Source organism: Gallinula chloropus (assembly GCF_964237585.1).
Source record: "Gallinula chloropus genome assembly, chromosome: 3".
NCBI lineage: Eukaryota > Metazoa > Chordata > Aves > Gruiformes > Rallidae > Gallinula > Gallinula chloropus.
The window spans coordinates 7,730,808-7,749,757 of NC_140087.1; the positions used below are offsets into that span (position 1 = coordinate 7,730,808).

General features: G+C 41.3%; 1 protein-coding gene across 1 annotated transcript in view; it reads right to left on the bottom strand.

Moving 5' to 3' along the window:
* Positions 1–793: 793 nt before the first annotated feature.
* The window catches only part of LOC311189787 (dermatan-sulfate epimerase-like), a gene marked incomplete at both ends in the record, with an annotated part of 181,581 nt that continues 163,424 nt past the window's right edge, over positions 794–18,950 (bottom strand). The window contains 4 exons of the mRNA XM_084261513.1: positions 794–2,555; positions 4,538–4,745; positions 6,880–7,119; positions 10,866–11,119. Coding sequence (XP_084117639.1) covers positions 794–2,555; positions 4,538–4,745; positions 6,880–7,119; positions 10,866–11,119 — 2,464 coding nt within the window. The remainder of the gene's footprint in view (positions 2,556–4,537; positions 4,746–6,879; positions 7,120–10,865; positions 11,120–18,950) is intronic.

Below are 18,950 nucleotides of genomic sequence, written 5' to 3' on the forward strand. Positions count from 1 at the left end.
TCTGCTTAAAACTGTAGAAAACTTTTGTGAAACCCTGCCCTGTCAAACTAAGAACAGACCCTACAGCATCCATCTTTCTACGGTTAACACTTGACAGAAAGATAAAGCTTTTTGGGTTTGGTTTTTTTTTTTCCTGAGAACAGTGTTCCTTCGTGCTTTGAGTTAGCCCTGTATTCACCTCCTGCTGTTGCCCACCAGGTGTTGTGTCTCCTGCTTGGCAAGTACAGGCACGACTGCCATTTCCCACTGTGTCAGGCTGTAAAGCGCGGTGACGTGACGTAAGGGTCTGCAACAGTCGTACAGGAGTGCCCTGTGCTGAAGCATTCTTTGGTTGGGTAGAGAAAAATTAAGTCTTAACTGCCAAGATGTGCCTTGCATACCTGTGTTTGAACGTCCTTTTCTTAAAGAGAATGTCCAGAGACACCCATAGCAGCCTAAAATGAAACCTCGCTAAACGCAAATCCAATCCTGTATAAAAAAAAGAAAGCCCTTAGAAACAAAAGAATTAATTACAACTTTACATTACTGAACTCTGATGAACAAAGCATAACGTTCCCTCAGATGTGAGGCCTGACTCAAAACACAAAGGAGGAGTACTTATTAAGTACTTAGTTTTCTGAGATATTCAGAGCTTGCCCTATTCTCCCATCCCTTCTGGTCCGAAACCAACCTTCCCTCAGCTGTTTTTGGAATGTTTCAGAAAAAAAAGAAGATAAACTTTGGCCCTATTAGGGTTAATGCTTTTGCATAGACGTTTATGACCATAAACTGGTCGACTAGTAGAGGTCTTCTGCTAACATTGTGACTGAGAACAGGAAGAATACAGCCACAATAATATACAGCTGTCTACTAAAAGTATTGCATACAGACACCTCTGGCCGTGCAGTCTCTTGGCCTTCTGGAAATACGTGAGCTGCATTGCTAACATGACGAAGAAAATAGCAATGTTGAGAATTAGAAAGAGACGGGTATAGGAAGCTGATATGGATGGGGCACTACTTCGAGCAGTCGTCACCATCTGTGCCAGCCCTGACCGGCCCTTAATTGACACCCCAGTTTTGTGCTTCACGTAAGTGATATCTGCGAAATCCAGAAGATCTTTCATTTCCTCATCTTCATCTACAGGCAACTCTTTTTGTGCTTGAGTCTGTGCCTTTTGTCGCACTTTCCTTTCATTTACCTCTATTTGTGCAAAAATGTCAGGAACGGCATCGACAAATTTGTAGCCTTTGGCTGCCTTTCTGTTCTTCTTTGCCCTGCCGTGCTGCTGCTGCTGCCTCTGTGAGATTGCAAATATCCTGTCAATGGCCTCCTCTGTCTGCCTCTTGTCTGAAAACCTCAGCAGGCGCTCGGCAGTCTTCCTAAAGCCAGCCGTGTTGCGTACGCGAGACAGGATCTGCTTCTCCAGCTGCTGGAAGACAGGCTTAAAATGCTGCAGGTTCCTCTCCACGATCCCTACGTAGTCCTTCACTTCTGGCACCGCGGAGCTCCTGATGGCAGAGGCTCGGTCAAAGACAATTTTCTGTCGGTCTGCAACGACCTGTGCAAAGGCAGAGCGGGACCCATCCTCCGCGGGCCACAGGTACACGGCGTAGGCGTGCTCGCCGGTGGTAACAAACACCTCCAGCTGCGGAGAGTCTCCGCGGACGGTGAAGCTCTGCACGTCCACAGAGGGCCCGATGAAAAGGTAAATGGCCCTGGTGGCGGGGTGCCGCAAGAGGGTCGTTACATTCACGTAGTTGGTTCCATTGTAGGGGTAGCCACGGGGATACATCCGTGAGGCGATGGTGGCTTTCTCGCTGTGGCCGGTGTCATCCATCCAGTACATCTTGTATATCCCATCACGGTGCCTAATGAAGGCCCCGTGGACATCATCAACGACCGTTTCTTCAAAAGGCACGTCCACGTTGTGGAAGAAACTGGTCGCTGCCTCCAGGGGACTGTCATCTTCTAGGTGGATTTGGTCCACTAGCAGGAGAAGCTGGGGATGGAGAAGTATGAGGTTCCTTTGCAGTTTTCTCAGCTTCAGTTTAGGATTGTATGCACCCACTCCTTCTCCCCTGATAAAAACCACCCCGCTTCTCTCCATGGCGGCAACCACTCGTCCCTGACAGTCACCAGCCAAGTCATGTTTATATTTAAGCCACTTTGAGGAACAGTCTTCTGTAATCTGCCCTTCCCATGGGGAGAAGCAGCTCTTGGACACGGCAGGGGAAAACATCAACACATTATTAAAAAAAGTGTATTTTGGCCCATACAGAGCTTCTGTTATGAAAGGTACACCATTGGGAGCAAAAGTAAAGGAGTTCTGGTCTGGGTGTTCATGGCCAGCATTAAAGTTCCTCCAGCCCTTGATCCATTCTTTATACTTGTTCTTATGAACAATATCATATATTGCACGTCCTCCCAGCTTTCCTGACTTGAAGGAAAGGAAAGGCCTGTTGATTTCAGCTGGCAAAGCACTTCCATAGGTTACCACTCCCCAGTCCTCAAAATAATGCAGCTTAGGAACCCCGTAGTCTGGTGGAGGTACGGACCGCAAACTTGCATCATACCTGCCAAAGAGATGAGGAAAATGGGTTTAAAAATCACTCCACTGATTGCACTACCGACACCTGTATGGAACTTAAAAACTGATTGACTATTTACATGCAGGAGCAAGCTAATAGTATGAAGCCCACATGTATGCTTCCATGAACTAATCATATAGATGTAACATTTATCGTACTAATCCTTATTCAAAGTCATTGTGTGTTTTTTATAGAACAACTGAAAGAATCTGACCCATTTTTAAAGCTAGCAATCTTTCTGCAATCCAAAAATAAAAGTATAGCCATGTTTTGTCTTGTATCATAAAGTTACTGGCTGCAATACAATTCTTTTTAAAAAGCACATTAGGACCAGGCTGTCGACACTGTCTATTTTGCACTAGACATCAACATCTGCACCCATTTACTGCCTACTTAACCAGGAGAAGCAGAGTGTCTGTTTCCTCAAGTTGATGGTTACAGAAGTCTGTAGCCTCCAAACACAATTAGCAATAAATTAGAATTGTCAAAAAGGCGTTTTAAAGGATAAATTTTCATGATTTACATCACTTAATCCATGTTACATTTCCTTCTACAACTAGCTTGAAGAAAAGTTTGCATGGCTTTCTGGTATAAATTGTAAGACATTTGGATTAAAAAGAGGTCTTCATTCCAGAAGAGGTTACAATACTTGTAATTTTTGTTTTATTTGATAATCTACAGGAATTAAACCAAAACAAAACAACCATGGAAAACAAAATCCAACCTCACAGCATTGTTTTTAAGCAGCCAAAAGAAAAGAAAACCATCATTAAGCCCAGTAATATTTCTGTTAGATGGTTCCTCATCACATTTATTCTCTACAGCTAACCAGGAGACTCAGGCCCAACACAATCACAGTTCATGTCATGCATACGGCTTCAGGTAATTCCAACCATCTCCAGAAGCCTGCTCTGTATCTAGTGCTCCTAGATTCCCCTAAAAGTAGACCTCTTTCTTGATTAATATAAGCAGATATGCTCATCACAAGAGCAACACTGCAGTGCAGGGAAAAGGCAGTTGTTGGAATACTCAGAGAATTTAGCCTTCTTTTTTTTTAACTCAGGTGTTCTTAAAAATTTATTTCCCTTTAACATCAAAAAGAATTTTCTAAGTATAAATTCCTATGATTTCCGTGGAGACACAGGAGAAGAGAATGATGAAATGGGGCTCTAGGGGAGTGTATTTTGCAGATGACAAGATGAAGGGTGCTTGGAGCCTAACAAGTATTCATTCTAATGTACATATTACACATGCAAAACAACAGACATGCAATAATATTTTTATTTAAGACAGAAAAAGAGAGCTACATGACTCCTCCAAAATATACTTGTTCTCTCCACAGACTGAGGGAATTTATATGTATAGCTAAAGCCTCTTGGGTCTTTTCATTTCTTACCTTTAGAAGGCTGACACACAAGCTAGCAAAGCTGAAAATTACATGGAAAATATGGACCTAGTCTTTTATCATGGTATCTGTTTCTAAGCATAACTTGCAAATTAGTGTGCAACTAAATAGTAGTCTTAATGCTTACATTACTTTAGCTTTTAAAAGAAAGCTTATGTTATTACTTTTAGTGTTTGAAAGAAACTTCTGCTTTAAATATTCACCTAATAAATTATTAAAGAAAGCAACGGGATTAAAAAAAACCACATTAGAATAGACCAAATAAATTAAGATTATGAGTAGGCAAATTTTCAGTCTTTTCTTAATAGCTTGCATTCTATAAAAGCCATAGATAACAGAGGGAAAACACAAAAGCAGATGTAGGACAAGACCAAGGTGTTCCCTGTAGCAACACATACTGTGCATCTCTGCCAAGTGAAGCTGTTCTGAGCCCAACCACTCTCTGGGTCGCACATGGCTAGCCCGATCCCTGCTTCTACTGCACAGACCTACAGACAATGAATTATCACTACTAGCCGACAGCTGTCAGCCCCCTTTTGAGCCCACTCATGCCCTTTCATACCAGAGAAATTCAGTGTGGAGAGTGCACCACCTCTGCCCTTTGGATGGTGTCCCCGGGCCCTCCAGCACGCGGTTCCTTCTGATCTGCTCTGCCAACCAGTTGCCGCTGCCGTTGCGCATGACGAATTTGTCCAGGAACACCAGCTGGCTCTCCGGCCCGTAGAACCAGTTGTAGTTGGAATCCGCGATGGCCACGGTCCTCTGAAACCCTTGGGAAAAAAAAGGGAAAAGGAAGCTAAGAGCCAACAAATGAAGGTACAAAGATGCATTTGTAGAGCGTGGCGGTGGAGCCAAGCAGTGCAGACACAAACAGAGACAGCCTTCTCAGGTGTTTATAGGCCGATGTGTAAATGAGCCATAAAGAGGTTACACAGGAGCTGTTTCCTTCTGCAGGAAGCTAACCTGAATACTCACCTTTCTGCTTTGGCTGTGGGCTACAGTCAGTCAAAGTACTACAAAAAAAAAAACATAAGCAGCAATGTCCCATCCACTTCCTCATCTCACTCATCTGGCAACTTTCTCCTTACAGCTTTTGCTATTCCTATGTCAATCCAAACTCTCTAAAGCAAGAAGCAAAACATGAGCTGGCAATGTGCACTTGCAGGCCAGAAAGCCAACCATATCCTGGGCTGCATCAAAACCAGCATGACTGGCAGGGCCAGGGAGGTGATTCTGCCTCTCTACTCTGCTCTGGTGAGATCTCACCTAGGGTACTGCATCCAGCTCTGGGGTCCCCAGTGTAAGACAGACCTGAAGCTGTAGGAGCAAGCCCAGAGGAGGGCCACGAAGATCACAGAATCATAGAATCATTAAGGTTGGAAAAGACCTCAAAGATCTTCTAGTCCAACCATCCCCAATGATCAGAGGGCTGGACCACTTCTCCTTTAAACTCAGGCTGAGAGAATTGAGCTTATTCAGTCTGGAGAAGGCTCCAGGGAGACCTTACAGCAGCCTTCCAGAACCTAAAGAGGCATAAAGGAAAGCCAGAAAGGGGCTGGTTAAAAGGGCAGGGATTGATAGGATAAGGGGCAATGGTTTTAAACTGAAACAGGGAGATTCAGACATAAGGAAGAAGCTTTTTATGATGAGGGCAGTGAGGCCCTGGCACAGGCTGTCCAGAGAAACTGTGACTGCCTCATCCCTGGCAGTGTTCAAGGCCAAGTTGGATGGGGATTTGGGCAACCTGGCTTAGTCGAGGGTGTCCCTGCCTATGGCAGGGGGTTGGAGCTAGGTGATCTTTGAGGTCCCTACCAACTCAAGCCATTCTATGATTCTATAAGAAAACAGAAGAGTTCCTCCAAGGCAGAAAAAAATAACCAGTATCACCCTGAAACAGCTAGCAAAGTTCACTTTGCTCTTAGGAACCTCTCCCCTGTAGATGCCCGAGGTCACACAGAGCTAGCATAATTCCCTACATCCCTAGCTTGCCAGAGCTGTGCTCAGCTCCCCTTACATACATGGCTACAGCTGGGGTTCATACAGCTAAAAAAGTTATCACTGTCTTCTCAACCAGGAATTTGAACAGTACAAGTTCCTAGTGAGTAGTTCTGCAAGTAAACACCAGAAAGCCATCATTGCAAATGTGCAAGGCTTCCTGAAACTAAATTTCCTCTGAAAGCTTGAAGGGGTCAGCAATATTTATTAACTTACAACTGGTTTTGTGTTTGAATATCTCCATCTTCTAGTCACAACTGGGACTTTATATCAGAAAAGCTAAAACACACTGGAGACATCCAGCAAAAGAACAGAAATATTAAAGTCTGTGAACCTGACCCGTTACTGTCATCTGATATTTCTGTTTAAAGCTCACATGGAAAAAAAGAAAGTGGTTTGCATACCCCTGCATGGAGAAACCTATTATTTGAGTCAATTACATTTTCCATAAGAAAAATATTTTAATATAAATGGCATAAAAATCTGTTTCAATGTATTCTGAAAAATGGTGATCACATAAAACTTTCCTATATTTTTTGATACTTTAAGCCTGGCTTAATTATTTTCTATTATTTTCACTTAGTATTTTAGTGTAGTGATTTTTGGCAAAGAAAAAAAAATTACTAAGAATCTGAAAGAATATTATTTTTCAAATGGAAAACCCCAGAAACCCGTCTGTTTGAAGATCTGAAAACCAGAAATCAAATTCTGAACCATAGCTTTTGCTCCCAAATGGTGTTCCTATCTTTTGGCTGGTTTTAAAAGCCAATGATAAACAAGGGATGATGAAGGTAAGGCTTATTTTAAAAAATGAGTGCAGTCTCATTTAAAAACAGCCTACTTCATGTATGACATTTACAGCTGCCTCAAGAATTAGCAGATTCATCTTCATCCACCCAAATGACCTACCTGGCAGGACAGTCCTGTACAAAAATGCAAAGTGCTGCTTGAGCCAGGGGTGTCTGAAGTGATTGATATCAAAGTGCCTCTGGACAAGAAACATGTACTGAAACAGCGATCTGGTCGTGTAGCTGCCGTAAGCCACCCCTTCATAGAGGGACCCATCCGTCACCTCCTGCAGCAGGACTACTGACTTCTCCATGATTGCCAACACTTGCTTGGTCCACAAGTAAGCTTCCTGAAGGTAGCCTGAAAGCAAAAAATGTTGGCATATCTAATTAAAACACCAAAGATCATATGTGATGTCATCTGTATTCCCACAGTGGGATCCTTTAGGGCAATGAATCTGCGATCCAGAACTTCCAAACACCACCCAGCACTGCAGCATCCCCGTTGTTCTAGGGTAAAAAATAAAGCACTGTATTTAAACACAGCAAGGTCACACGAGCAAGGAAGACTTATCCAACACCCTCTGCTAATAACGTGGGATTATGCTTTCCAGGGAAAATTTCCTTAGTGCATTCAGGACTTGCAAAAAGAGGAGAGCCCCACCAAGAATGCTGTATTTCAAATTAAAGCCATATGGGAACGAACATACACTCCCCACTAGAGGGCATGTAATGCAAATATTCTAATCAGTCATTTTTCACTGGCATTATCACTGGAGTGGCAAGGAGATCCTTGGAGTTTAAAAATAAAAAGAAGTTCACATTTGAGCTGCAGTTAACTAATAATTTTACTAACACATGCTCTAAGTTAAGACACGCTCCATTCTACTTACATTGTCATTTTATTGTACAACCTAATGGGCTATCCAAATATTGGTTTATTTTAGAAGAGCTTTGCATGGTTAATTCTAAATGCAGATTCCTCAGTTCCAGAATAAAATTCATCTTCCAGCTAGATCACATTTTAGCCTCCACATATACAAGCCCTAAACAGTTATATTTCTTCCACAGAAAAGACTTTCAGAGATCCTACTGTTTTGGTGTGCTCCACACAAATCAAGAGCTGAGAAGAGGTTGTGAGACCCCCTTGGGGCTTGTCTGTCTTCACCAAGGAACAGGCACAAGCAGGAGAGCCTCAGCACTGCATATACATGTTGCAGAAGGCAGCACGTGGATCCCAGCAGAGGAACAGCTACGTGCCTCCTCTTAATTTTCTTTCAGATTCACTGGCAAGGGAGGTAGGACTAAACAGAGAGCAACTGCCTTGTGCTTCTCTATGACAACTTCATGTCTACCCAACTCAAAGTGTCTGGACACAGAGTTAACCAGACTTATTTCCACCCTATAGCAGAGCTCTGCCAGCATATATTATACCCTGTCTCACCTTGGCGTGGTGCCTGCTGAATGAAGCACACAGGTCAGGCTAAGTGAGCCTGAGCCACATGCAAACCCGCTACTAAGACTGTTCCATGTCATTGCCACAATTACTGTATTCATGCTCAGCAGAGTGATGAGCAATTCAGACTTCCTACTAGTTGAGGCTGCCAAATCCTGCTCAGCTAACAGAAAAAAAGGTGCAATGTCTACGTTAAACAGGCAACCTGAATCTAACACGGTATTTTTACCTGCTGGCTGCTGAGATAAATGCAATGGGGAAGGCCTGAGCAAGGGGGACAGGTGGTGCTACTTACACTTATTTTACTCACAGCTATCTTGACACTACTTCATTACTGTGATGGACTTGGCAGCACAGCTCTGTCTGAATAAAATCCCAAATGCTTCCACCCTTGTTTTCCATTGTGACATTAACATCCACAACTAGCTTTTCACTACTGTTCTATTTTCCATAGTTCAGCACAGTCCATTTACCACTGTAATACATATATGTTCTTTACTTAGCTTATATCTCTGCTACAACCATATACTTGTAGTATGTTAAAAGAGTAAGAATACATTTGAATAAAAAACTAAGAGTCTCAATGCTGTCACAGGTTACCCCTCAAAAAAAGAACAAATCTTACCTAAAATCAGCAGTGTCTATATTGAAATAGGTCTTACTCTAGTTTCTTCTTTGAATATCTGAGTGTCTATTTTAACTGCAAAGACTTCAGTATATCTGTGTGCCTAGAATTCATTTCAGTTAGTTAAATTTCCCACTCCTGTGGCAATGTTTACATGTCTTTAACCTGGCTATTTACTCTCTGCATGCTTCAATAGATGAATCATTTTAAGAATTATTAGTTGAAATTTAAACATTTTGGGGGAAAGATCTGTGCTGGGATACACCCATTTACAATCACTATGCATCTGATAAATCTGATACAGGAATAGTGTGTTTACTCCTTTTCTCCCCCACCTCCCTTTTCTACTTCAGAACAAGCCTTTCATCTTGGAATGAGAATTTTTAAGATTTTTTTTACTTTTTTTTTCAAGTTTAGACCAACAGAAAAAAAAGTCATATTTCAGGTTCTGTAAAATATAAGTTGCTTTATATTGAAAACAACAGAACTTGCACTTAGAGTCTGGATGTTTTGACCTATTTGCATTTGAATTATCGGCACAAATTTTCAAAATGCTCAAGTGTTGCTGAATTTACCTTCCCCCACAAAAAAACCCACCCCAAAACCCCACCAAACCTTTGCTGAAAGAAATATTGCCCAACTGTATTTGTGATGTCACCACTGTTGGGCACAGAGCGTGCTCATGGTCTATCCTCTAATGAAAAGCAGAGTCATCTTGCAAACCGTCAGCCTTCTGCGACAACGGAGGCTCCGGGAAGGATGGAATTGAGAGTAATTTAGCAAAACCCACTGAATAAAAACAATCTGAGTCTTCAATTTCTGGAAGGCAAGGTAGGAGGGAAGGGACTAACTTCCTCACATACTCCTGCTGATTTTCAGAGGCGCATCAGTGAATGCCCTTGTTTTGACAAACACCCAACAAAAAGATGACAACCGCACCCACCACCACCACCCCAACACAGTAGGTGTCACTTTTTGTCACACTTCTTTGGGCATCAGAAAGCTCCAACAATGTGCAGATCTGCCTTTGCTTGGCAGGGCTCTGTGGCTTGGCAATGCCATCAGCACGCAGAAACTGGATTTTCCTTGACTGGCAGCAAGTAAGCAGTTCCACTCAACATACCAGCATGTATTAAATAATCCCTTGATAAAATACTGACACATTATTATATATATAAGAGCAGGAGCTGGATCCATGACCACCTCCCAGCAAAAGTACCTCTGGGGTTTAAAGTTAGTGTTTAAAGTGTTGTCTCCCTCCGACTCTGTGAGTTGCATTCTCCCTCACACCACACATCACTTAGATGGGAGGAGAGGGACAGCCCACAGGCAGAGCGGCCAAAAGCAACTGGTGAGGTTATTCACCTGGAAACTGGGAAGGACAGGTTTAAGTCCCTGATGCAAAGGAGGAGGTGACACCTGGAACAGACACCTCATGGATGATGGTTACGGAGTGCAAGGACACAGTCTAGAGGGAAAAAGGTAAAGACCCGCTCATGGGGGGGATGGTTGAAAGACAGGTCCTGAGCTGTGGCCTTTGGGTGAATAAAGCTGCCCCTTTGCAGCTCCCTCACGGAGGTAGGACAGAAGTCGTGGATGACATTGCCAGGTTAACCCAGTGTCTAGGTCCCAGCTCAGAGCATGAGCTTCTTGTGACTGCTGACCTTCCCAATGCATTGCATCGCTCTTTACTGATAACCTGCCCTGAAAGACCCTGTCTCTAAATCTGGACTGGACAGACTGTGCACAAGGGGATTTTTAATTCTTACAAGCAGTGAGGTGAGAATTTCAGAATTACTTAGATTAGTGAATTTACATACACAGGTCTATTTGCATCTACATTATACCCTTTACATCTTCCCACAGATTTTTGCTTTATTCAGTAAATAACTTTTTTTGTAAGCAGCAAAAGAGCAAACCCAATATTGCTGTACTCTCAGCAGCACTTCCACCAGCTCCTGAGCTCTGCTGCATAAATGGCCGAGTGATACACTTCAGAAAAACACTCCTATGCTTTAGCACATACCTTGATTCATCAGAACCAGGCTTCCAGCCAGCAGGGCCACACAGTTGGTAGGCTGGTGGTTGTGGAGGTACTGGAAGCCCCATCCACGTCTGTATGATGTTTCGTACATATATCCCGAGGCATTGGCAATTACCTCAAGAAATCTCTCCTGTTGAGTCTTGCTAAGATAGCTGTACAAGAAGTCATAGGCAGTGGCAAAGCCAACTAAGGAGTGAGCAAGAGGGACCTCATCCCACGGGGCATCCTTCACCAGCCTGTCAATAAACAAAGATGCCAATTAATTAAGTTTCAGGTACTAATTTTTCTCCATTACTATACTATGAGTATGACTTAATGCCTCTGAAGTTATGCAGTTCATGTTGAATTTTAACACAGCAGTGAGCTACTTACCAAGTCTCAGACCATTTTTTTTTTTCTTTCCTATGTTTGGACAACATTAACCTTCAAAGCTCATTAATTTTATTAGAAAGATTAAGTTGTTAAATATTAAAGCAGCGTTTGCACTCCTCTGGGTTTTGCTAGGAGAAACAGATATGCAGAATATGGGGAGTTGGATTCTTTGATCTCTTGAGGTCCCTCCCAACCCTACAGTTCTGTGCTTCTGTAATATCGATTGTACAGAAATGTAACCTATTTATCTGAAGCAATTATTTCATGTCATTATTGTGAGAAAGCAATATTTCATGGTTTATACTTCTCCAAAAATCTGTAACAACCTTTGTCTTTTCCAAAGGAACCAAATGTGGATAAATTGCTGAATGGTGGCTATGGGCCTGAAGCTGGAGTCTTTAAAGCAAGTACTAAAAGAACCCCACCTCATTATGCTATTTCTTCATTTCCCAAATGCATTCAAGAAGCAGAGATGATGAAATTTGCTCTCATGACTACAGTTCAAATTGGCATACTTAATAGCATTACAAAGGCACGGTTTAATAGAGATAAAATGATGATGCTACTTGAAACTGTTGTGCAGGACTACCTGCTCAGATCCCATGATTACACTGAACTTAGAAAATAGAAAAGTTGTACTAGGAAAATTCAAAATGGAGGTGAAGGTAATGTAGAACAAAAATTTCTCTTAAATTGAGCATATATCATGTATCAAAGACTTTATTTTTGCAGTACTTTCGGGCCACAGTTCTACAGAAAAGGAAATGTGAAGGTAAACATTGTGAAAAAACAATCTTTTCTAAACATTACTTGTTTTCATGGTTGTTTCCTTCCTTCACTTTCTTTGCAATATATTTTTTATTAGAGAAATGAATTTTAAATTGTTGAGACAAGGGAGTGTCATACTGCAATCAGTGGAAATTGTGTTGTGCTTCTATACACCTTCCAGTTCTGTGATTCTATAATTGTGATTTCATCCTAATTTGTGTGAACAAACAGATGAGGAAAAAAACCACAAAAAAAAGAGCAAAATTTAAAAAAAATCCTCACTCTGCAATGGGAGGATTAATTTGCATTGAAATGTATGAATGAACCATATAGAAGTTATGTCCATCAGCCATGGGGACTGCAACTGTGGTAAAACACAACACGTACAAGTGAGAAAAAAATGACCCTTGACTTTTATTTCAGTATATCTAACATCATCCAAAGAACTCAAATGAACTTGGCACATTCCTACCTGTGTGTAAGGAAGGCCTCTGTAGGCTTTCTGATTAGCTGAATTTCCAACAGTTTTAAGTGTTCACCTTCTCTCATCTTCAATCCCATCCTCTGCTGAGTGAAGTTATACATTTTTTTACCCCATTCTTAAAATGAAATCTTTATCTCACATCTTAAATTAAATAGGTGAATGGATTTAGCATTGAGCAGCAGCATTTGACACCCTTTGTGTATGAACCAGGGTTGGGTTTTTTTGACTAGCTTATTTTGTATGCACAATTTTGTTTCTTGATTATCAGACAGGCATTGACAGAAAAGGGTTGTGAACTGTCTTCAGACAGAAAAAATAGTTCTAGAAATGTACTACTCATTTCCTCCACATCCACCTGCTATTCTCTGTGGTCAGTGTTGAGAAATTTCTCTGTCTTTTTCTTTTTGATGGTTCAAACTCTGAACTTATCAGTGAAGGCTTACAGCCAGGTATAATAAATTTCTTACTTATGTTTTCACCTAGTTGTTGTTCAAAATATTACAGACCTGTAAGCCAAAACATTTACATGCTCAAACTTTCCATGTTTCCAGATAAACTGGAAGAAAACCTAGCTGAACTAGGCAAGCAACTCTTCCAGCTGTCCAGATTTATTTATACTGTATCACTGAGGCACAAAAACTGAAAGTCTGAGTTAAATGGTTATTTGCTGATCTCAGTTAATTCTCTGCATTTCTATTTCTGCTTTGTCATCTTTCCTTGTCATTGAAGAAGCTCTTATAACGCTGTTAGTCCTATATGTAAAAGCAAGTTGCATTCTGTGCTGGTTATATGCAACACTGGCACCTTGACAGCTGTCAGAAATCCTCTGGCACATGAACATACCTTGGACAGGCTGTATCTCCAATCTTAATTTCCAAAGAATTTTTAATTTTGCTTTTCACTACACTATTGCACATTCAGAAATCAGAGTTCAAACAGGTACAGACAATGTCACTTTAAAGGCCTCTGCCCGGAGCAATTACAAAGGGATTGGGGCTAAGCTACTCATTAGGGGTGAGGGAAAGAACAATGAAAGAATTTGAGCTAATTTAAAATATTTAATTCAAAGTTCAGTACCTTTGTAACAACATACAAATTGCTAATTAGAATCTGTTTAAAGCTTTTTAATGATCTTTACTGGACTTGGTCTTAAGTGAGATTTGAGAGTGGAACTGATTTATGGTACGTTCCATTGTTAGGATGTATGCTAACTTTAGGTTTGGTTTTGAGTGCAATACTGCATCAAATTCAACAGTATAAGTGCATATATCAATCTCTGTGGCACCTCTTCTGATAAAACAGAAAGCCCTTTTCTACATGGGAAGTGCTAAATCAACCAGTTATGTCTGCATTTAGGTTACTGATTCCTTCAGGGAAAGTAAACCACAAGAAGAAAAAGCCCTTCAGTGTAAAACAACACTAAGCCTCCATAGTGGTGCAGTTACCCACCTCAGGGCAGACCAAGTAATTCTGTCATAACTTCCCTCAAACTGCAATTCTGTATAGTTAGTCTTGTATAGAATATTACAGAGGAGATACACACAAGTCATACAGAAAATTAAATGCAACAATTTAAAGATTCCAATTCCCAAACACACAAACCCACAGCCAACATCTGTTCTCAAAATGAAGCCCCTCCCTGAAGCAGTAATTCTTTAGCTGATATAAATTAGTGTGCCCATTAACTGACTTTCAATGGAACCAAGCAATGTACACCGAACAATGTGGAACATGATTCATGAGAAGAATGGTCAAGTAGCAAGCATTAAATGTGTTTTGTATCTAAATTACATTCTCATTTTTCAAATGGATCTGCGGGGTCAGAGTTGGTAAACAGCCTGGCTGATAAACCGTGGGAAAGCGTGGCACCACAGCCCTGCACTGAACGCAAGATGTGAGCAAAGGGTCTGCAGGGCTACCTGTTAAATAACTCTGCTCTGAGATATTACAGAAAAGTTTTGTGTGTTTATACAAATCAAGACAGGTAAAAACACGCTAATGCTCTGCACTGTAAAACAGTGCCTCTCAGGAGTAAAACTTAACGTCAGGTAGTAGGAACCTCTGCGTAGCAACTGACTGCGCCTGAAGACAGCGAGTAACCTTTACCTCCACGCTGCTTTAGCCCATTTGGTCTTATAGAGGTATCATATGTTACAAAATAAAAGAACCCAAAGTAAATTAAAACGTCTCTGTAATGGGATTCTTTAGTATAGAGAAGCTACTTAGTTGCAAGTACGAACACTTTTACAAAGGCAACTGCTCCAAAAATTCTAAACCATATTCTAAAAGAACAGCTAACCCACCAATGCATCCCTACGGATTAGTACCAAGAAGTTAAGACTTTGTTTTACACTTACATACCTATATCTGCATTTGGAAGGGGTGCCTATCTGGAAACTTGAGATGGTTTGCAAGAGATCAAGAAGTGCTGATGGAGTTCACTGCCTAGCAATCAAACTCCGTAAACCTCCAAAGCCAAACGCTTCATTCCACACAAACAGCTGCTGCCTGGACAAATTCTGTCAACAGCATGGGACAAATAGGTGCCTGGGGTGGTCTTTTAAGTTCTCTTCATCCCTGTCATATAAAACATTTGCACTATTTTATTTTAAACATTTAGAATTTGATACAAATCTTCCACGAAGAAACTGGAGAAATACAGACACCATGGATATGGTTGGTATGGATGAGTAGCACAGTTTTCCTACTTGTGTTGAGAATTTTAGCACGGTGCAACCTGCTAGATTGGCCACCTTCTGCAGTGAACAATCAGTTTGAGGAGGGGGAGGGTTAAGACCCAGTTCTTCAGTCATCAATTTAGGATGTCAAGAACCAACATGTGTGCACTGCGTCGTCCAAGGCTAAGAGTACATCCATCCACCTTCACTGAATGTGATTCTGTGCTCTAAATAAATATACCTGCTGCATAAATTTTTGGATGGGGAGTAAAAATCAGTATCAGTGATGACAGAGCCAACAAGAAAAACTGTGGTAAGATTATGACAACTCTGTTTCTAGACAACCTCCCTAATGCTAACTAATGTCTCTTTGCTCAGTGGAAAAGGTTTTCTGCATTTCCCCCTCATTCCTCTCTACTAATAAACTGCTTCCTTACTGAAATCAGAAGCATTTCTCCAAGAAATGTAAGCCAAGAGGGAAAAAACTGTCTGCCCAGATCAAGGCAGGATTTAAATCAAACTCTCCTGCTTAAGTGAGTTTCCTGATCATGGCCTGAGGGATATTTGGAATCGTTTTTCCTTCACTTAGTATTCAGTTCTTAAAAACAAACTGCAGTAAATAGGAAAATAACATTCTCTAACTTGAGAAACAGAATACCCTTCCAGGCAGCGTGTGCTCTGATTTCTAGCCTCTATGTCAATAAGTAGTATGGCATCACTGCAAGCAAAATGAAGCATTAAGCACATCCTGACACACGTAGTATGCAAGTAATCCACATCCTGCAGTTTAATGCTCCCGACTTTCCCATGACAAATTACTGCAGAGTAACCCTTGGAGGCTGAAGGCAGATAAAGCTAATGAGTGATGGAAGTGTGCCAGTACTCCCATCTCAGTACTGAACCTCTCACTCTTACTTGGGGGAAGCAAAGGAAAAGAGTCAGGTGACAATTAGTTCAAGGACAGCATTCTGATGCCATCTATCTTAGACACAGTAGCTAGCCAGCAGCATGGCTGAGTTTAATGCACATTAAACATCAAATTTAATGCAAATGTGCCCTGCAATGGGGCCAGCTGGCCTCCTGATCCTGAAATTGATTGTGTAATTGCAGTCTTGCCAATGCCCATGCACTGCCCCAGCACTCCACAGACCCTTGCTACCGTTCTGCACCACTTCTGGGCAGGGAGGGAGATGGATCTCCAAACCTCCTGACAGGCAAAGGACAGAAATACTACTCTGTGGACAGAGGGAGGTTACATACCAAGAGGGAGTATACCTACCAAGGGGAATGAGACCACCAACATGTATTTTATAAACTAGACTCAATTATCAGTATTTGTCTTATAAAACCTCCAAAACAAAGTATTTTATTGTGTTCAAATGGAATACTTTCTTCACTAATTTTCTTCACTTCTAATTTTTGTTTGGGAAAGAAAGAAGAAAAATCCTTGGAAAAACATCTGCTTCATTCAAAACAACTCTCTGCTTTCACCCTTTCCACATTTTTCCAGTTGGCTGCTGAAACAAATCCCCATTATCAGCACAACCTAAGTGCTCTGTCCTTTGCAACAACAAACATGGGAAGAACAGAAAACATCCTTGAAACACCTCTGGGTTATATTTCCTGTGTCTAAGGTAAAACAGGACAAGTTTGCCCCTATCTCTTGACCAGTAGCCACTCCGACATGCTGGTGGTCCCTGTGGCTCGGATCAGAGGAAGACCAGCAAAGGAGTGAAATGTAAATAGTTAGATGATAAATGGTTAAATGTAAAGGGCTACATTCATATCAATGTGGAAATAAACTGGAAATATATAGAAAAAGTTTCTCAGAAGTTTTACGAGCTTTATGCAAAAGTAGGGGTGTACTGCTTAGGTGTTGAGGAGGCAACTGAAACTTTACTCCTTTGGAAATCTTTGTCTACTTTTTCTCCTCATTCTCTCTGTTTCCCCATGGGTCTATAATCATCATTTTGTGACCTCTAAAGCTTCTTTCAGATCCTGGTTTCTCATTTTTGGCCCTGATCACAAGAGAGTCCTTTTCACACTGGTCTCAGCATCAATCATGATCCTTCTGTGTTGACGCATTTATAAACAAGAACCGAGTCTGGTTTAGTAATTTTTTAGTGCTGCTTTATGCAGACATAGAAATTTAGTTATGATATTATTTCAACAGACTACCTCTAGCTCTTGTAGCAAATTTTTATAGCAGGCATGCCACAAAGTGAGCTCCTTGTGGCTACCACAGAAATTCACCACCAATTTACCTCCCAGAGATCCTATCAATTAAAAGTGAAGGTATGAAAGATACTCTTCAAAATCCAGCTAGCCATTCAATTCCAGAGTCATGCACAATTTCTATTTTTAAATGCTACATATGAAAAAGATAAAAACAGCATGAGGGTTTGATTTTTCACTTACTAACGTAATATATATTCCAGATACCAAATTCATCCTCCTACCCCTCCTTTTCTTTTTCTTTCTCCCCGTAGGAGACTATCTCAGCATCCCCCAAGCTTCTTTTATACTAACTTCTATTCCAGAGTTCTTATAAAAACTTCTTCAGTTTACTTTGAATGTGACTGCTGGTTGATTATTTGGAATCAAACAGATGTTCTAAATTTGTGGTGTCAGCAGAGAGACCCGCTTTACTTCGACTCGCCACGTGTGGATTTATTTTAGCTATACATTTATCTACACATTTGATGATTTCTGTTTATATATTTTTACTTTGTAATCCACGTTGTTCAACACTGAGAACTATCTGGATACTACCAGCAATGATCCTTTACCATGAACCAATACTTTTAACAAACATGGATTAATAAGATTGCTAATTGACAATAACTAACATGAAATAGCAGAAAAGGTCTTGGATTTGTTATGCCAAAGCCTCCCATTACTTTCTTCTTAGTCACTGCTATCCCCTTAGAATGTTTGCATGTGCTTGACAGTGATTATCTCTTTTATGAAACCCACAGAGACAGCTTACTAGCAAATCCCACACCCTACTGCAGGCTGGTATCATACTTGTCTTTAAAACCAGTGCATCAGCTGCATGTAAAAAACCCCCCACAAACCCAACCCAACCCAACCCAACCCTTCTGTCTGGCAGTTCCAAACGGGATGCAGAAGTTGTGAATTTCTAAGCTGTTTGTTTTATAAGGCAGGATTAGTAAAGAGGAGAGCTTTTCACTGTTTTGTCCCAAACACTGAATCTTTCTGGACTCTTATTCCTGCAGAATGTGTGACTCTGATTACATCACTCCGCTCAGCGCGGGAACCAGCCGCGGCAGCGGCATATGGAAAGAATCACGAGTACAGATCCCCTCGGCCAAAAACGCACTTCTGGTGGGGAGTGCTTTAGGGGCCAGGCAGAGATAAAACGCCAGCAAATGTATCTACATCCTCTGTTCTCTGTAAAATAATACAGCTTAAACATAAGGACAAATTTGCCCTAAGACAGTGTCTAGATATCAAATCCCAGGAAACGCAACCAGGTTATTTCACACCAGCTTTTCATTTTTACAGGCAAAACCATTACAGTTTATCTAATTTCACTGAAATATCAATGCACTCCGTTTCCCTGCTCCTGCTAGGCTCCAAAAGGCTGTCCGTTCCCATATTATTTTGGGTGACTGTTACAGTTAGCTATTAGCCATCGCCCCTTTGTTTATTTTAGAATGTAAACCTACTCCAGGATGTAGCAATTACGGATGCTCTGTTATGAGCAGCATGCTTATCAGCATCGGTTGTTATGACAAACGG